The sequence below is a fragment of the Notolabrus celidotus genome, chromosome 8 (genome assembly GCF_009762535.1).
Source record: "Notolabrus celidotus isolate fNotCel1 chromosome 8, fNotCel1.pri, whole genome shotgun sequence".
Lineage (NCBI taxonomy): Eukaryota > Metazoa > Chordata > Actinopteri > Labriformes > Labridae > Notolabrus > Notolabrus celidotus.
In genome coordinates, this window is record NC_048279.1 from 31,367,966 (window position 1) to 31,372,439 (window position 4,474).

General features: G+C 39.6%; 1 protein-coding gene across 1 annotated transcript; it reads left to right on the forward strand.

The window, feature by feature from the left end:
- Positions 1 to 540: 540 nt before the first annotated feature.
- Positions 541 to 4,028, forward strand: LOC117817372 (cathepsin Z-like). The gene is made up of 6 exons (XM_034690055.1): positions 541 to 730; positions 1,255 to 1,418; positions 2,543 to 2,722; positions 2,806 to 2,956; positions 3,087 to 3,249; positions 3,788 to 4,028. The coding sequence occupies exons 1-6, from the start codon at positions 609 to 611 to the stop codon at positions 3,911 to 3,913; spliced, it is 906 nt and encodes a 301-aa protein (XP_034545946.1). The 5' UTR covers positions 541 to 608; the 3' UTR covers positions 3,914 to 4,028.
- Positions 4,029 to 4,474: the final 446 nt, after the last annotated feature.

A 4,474-nucleotide genomic window follows, 5' to 3' on the forward strand; every position in this document is an offset into this window, starting at 1 on the left:
TTATTGTTTTAATATTTTATCTTTTGATGTTTTTATTCTTCCAATATTGATTTATTTCCTTTTATTTATCCTCCTCACATTTCTCTTATATTGTCTTTTAGTTTTTCTCTTATTTGTAAAGAACTTTGTACCCCTGTTTTGAAAAGTACTTTATAAATAAAGATTATTGCTCCTGAATCACAGTAATCATAAATGTTAGTCTTTCAGCTTAAAACATCAACTCTTAAAGCTTGAACTCAGTGGGAACAATTATATATATATAAGAGTAAATTTATACAGAGTTTAGGTGACAATAAAATAAATGACTACAGTTAAATACTAAGTTTGTAGTTCGGTGGCATGGTCTAGTATGGTCTGGTATGGTATAACATGGCATGATTTGCCAACATGTGCTTCCTGGCTGCTCTGACACTGATGGAAATTGTCTGCCTGTTTCATTTGCTAAAGCCTCTCTGATCTGCACTGAGTCAGAGCTAATCCCAGGTGAGATCAATAAAGCCTGATTAGTTTGGTGACTCACAGCAGGTGTGCTGCCTCTGTCTCTTGTTTTTATGCCACAGCACAGCACAGCAGCCTGCTATCTGTTGCTCAGTGCACCTTGATTCACCATGGCTCAGTTTGTCATTTTTATTTTCATGCTCATGATGCCTGCTGTGTCTGCAAAACATTACTTTAGAGGGAGGGCAAGTTGTTACCATCCGGTGCCCAGGAAACATGACTTTGGTGTAAAGTGAGTTGTCTGATGAGTTCCCTCTTTGGAGATTTATTTTCTGTAGCTTTTTTTTTTTCTTAAATAAGCTCCATATTTCGCAGCAGGTAGACATTGTTATGAAACAATCTGGTACTGATTTAATCCATTCAATCAGTAAAGAAAACTCAGCTTTGAAGAGAGATCTGCTCTAAATGTTTTATTCTCTTATCTCCAGAACCAAATATGTAGTCATGGATATTAAATTGTCATTAAGTGCTTATTTTGGTCTGAGCTTGCCTGGGGCCTTGGTCACTCTTGGCATTAACTATCTTTGTCACATGTCTGACTGAATTTGAAGCCCTCATTCAGTAGTTAACAGGAATTAATCTTGACCACATTCCTCAGTCTCCCCTGATTTGTGATCTTACCTGCTGTGATTTTGGCTTCTCCTGAGGTGTGTATTAGAGACCTACCGAGAGTCAGCTTTCCTGTGAACCTGCTGCCCTTCCACTCTCTTTGTGTTTGTAAAATGACTGAGAACTAAAGTGTTTTGTCTTTCATAGAACTGCAGCTCGTCCTCATGAACTCCTGAACCTCGCTCAGCTGCCAAAGTCCTGGGACTGGAGGAATGTCAACGGCGTGAACTATGTCAGCACCACTCGCAACCAGCACATCCCTCAGTACTGTGGCTCCTGCTGGGCTCACGGTAGCACCAGTGCCATGGCAGGTTAGATTTTTCTCAGCTAATGAGATTATAACTTTGTTTCTAAAATGTAACCCCACATTTAAAAAATTAGTGTTACTGTGGGTAGTCAAAAGAACATGCTGGAAGCAACCAAAAGGACTGTTTGATAAAACTCTTAGAGGTATTCAGATAACCCAGTCTGTATCTCTGTCGTGTTGATCACTCACCTTTTGGTTAAATTGTTGGGTAGAAACTTTGAAGCCAAAATTTAAGGCTTGAAGGAATGGTGGGTAATTTTGACTCTCTTTATATTGCTGTAAAGCAACAGTAAGATAACAATTACAGCTTTGAGTTTGCAAGGATTGGTTTGGATTGATTGTGCCTGATGCCTGGAACTTTAATGTATCTGATTTCTGATTTGTACAAGACTACTCTCATCAAACTTTTTTTATACAATCCTTTGTAGCTGACAAAATACTTGCTGGTGTTCCTGGCTTTGTCTCCCTGTTGTATCTAGAACAATCATGCACTCCAAAGCCATTGCAGAGTGTAAAAACACTAACAACTTTATTCTGGTGTTCTTTAAGTGTCTCGAAACGAAATATTGAACAGTTAAAGCTGGATTATAAAAAACAATAACATGCCAAACAGTAAAAAAATGACTCCAAACCAGTCGAGCCTCCACTGACTCCTCCTACTGTGTGCAACACAACGAATTAGCCAGGTTCACGGTTTATCTTGGACAATGACTCGAAGCAAGCGACAGCATTGCTTGGAAAATAACATTAACCATATTTTTTTTAAACTTGATTTTCATGAAGCTAAGAATCTGTTTAGTTCTGGTTATTGGAACATTTGAAATAAAATATGGTATTAATTCAACATGATCATGGCTAAAGCTCAGTTTCCAGCATGCCTTGACCAGACCCTGCATTGTTTCCATTGAACTCATTGCTCTGCTGCACCATCTCCATCATATATTGACTGTTGGGCACCAACAAGCTGGAGGGAAATGTAACTATGCCCAAGAATAGCATACAAATTAAATCTTGGAACAAAATAACAGATGGGATCCTCCATGATATCAAATCACTTGAGATTTCAGCCCAGCTTTTTCAGAAACAAACATTTTTATGGAGCTATTTTTTCCTCTCCACATTGTGCAGATCGTATCAACATTAAAAGGGAAGGAGCGTGGCCATCTGCTTATCTGTCTGTCCAACATGTGGTCGACTGCGCTGAGTCCGGCACCTGTAACGGAGGAGACCACGGGGGAGTGTGGGAGTATGCCCACAAACATGGCGTCCCTGATGAGACCTGCAACAACTACCAGGCGATTGACCAAAGTGAGAAGCTGTGCTCTGTTTGATACATTCAGATTCCATCTTATGAGACTTTTTCAAATAAAATGTTCCTTTTTTCTCTCTAGAATGCAAACCTTTCAATGCCTGTGGGACTTGCACCACTTTTGGGATTTGCAACATTGTGCAGAACTACACTCTGTGGAGAGTGGCTGACTTTGGAGCCATTAATGGACGTGATGCTATGATGGCAGAAATCTTCACAGGCGGGCCAATCAGGTTTTATACATTTTAAATGTTTCCTTTCATATAAATAATTATATAATCTTAGCACTTGAAGTGTTCTTGGATTGATTTTGCATTAATTGTAATTGCTGGTTGAAATGAATTGACTCTTATCTCCCTTCAGCTGTGGAATAATGGCCACTGACAAACTTGACATGTACGACGGGGGTCTGTACTCCGAGTACTTTGAGTCTCCTGAGATCAACCACATCGTGTCAGTCGCAGGATGGGGAGTCGAAAACGGCACAGAGTACTGGATTGTGCGCAACTCCTGGGGAGAGCCATGGGTGAGTGATGGTGACTTCATTAACTGTGAGAAGCTGAATTTGCATGTTTTAAGGTTTGCAAATAATTTCTTGCAAAGGGAATCTGATTGTTGTTTGTGCACATCTTTATCAGGACTGTTGATGATGAGAATGGGCCTCTGTAGTATCATATCAAACAGTTAATGACCCATTAGTTACTGTGGTTAGACGACAGCCAACACTAGCATTCAACCACTTCCTAGCTTAAGTTGACATTGGTTAGGAAAGCACACCTATCAAACAGTAATGTTGGCATTTAACAACTTCCTAGCTAACAGTTACATTAGCCAGGAAGTTAATCACCAACATTAGCATAACTGAATTTGTACCATTCACTTCTCAGTTGATGACAAATAAGTGATCCACACTTGATGCCTAGAATAAACAATTTGAGCCTCCTACCCTGAGTGTAATGTCTTGTACTTGATTTTTGCACTTGATGAATAAAAATGTGATTTTAGACTGAAGTGCAGGAGGTTCTTCTTGATTATCCTCATGACCCTGATTATTTTCTCTCTAGGGCGAGCGAGGCTGGCTCAGGATTGTGACGAGTGCCTACAAAGGAGGAAGTGGAAGCAAGTACAACCTTGCTCTGGAGGAAGACTGTATGTATGGAGATATGATTGTACCCTCAACGTACTCATAACCACACATCCTTCCCTGATGCCAGGACTGACTCTGTTCAGAGCCTCCATGATGGCAAGATTTGAACCAAATTAGTTTTAACTGCCGACATCAGAAATAAAACTCATTGTGCTGATTTAAGACTTCTGTTTTGTTCCTAACCAGGGAGTCTCTTGAGATTTCTCTTGCAGGCTACAGCTTGATTGTAAATTAGTTTAGCCTATAAGGTTTTGTGTTCATCTCAGCAGCCAACATTTAATTTTTTACAGCATGCTGGCTAAATTCTCCATCGCAGAAATATGTAATGTAAACTGCTTATGCGGAAAGTCTTGGGAAATTTAGCATCAACATTATTACACACAGAGGACTAATTGCACCACCAGTGCTCCTGTGGTTTAGATTTGCATTAGAAAACATATGGGTCTAAAGTTCAGACCAAAAACCTTCTGCCTTAAACTTCATCCAAACTCTCAGTTAAGATTTTTCTTATATGCACAGTAGCATCTTGGAACTCAAGTTCAGAATGTCTGAGATGGAACTTCAGTGCAAACTTTGTACTACTCATTTTGAAATATGGTTTAGA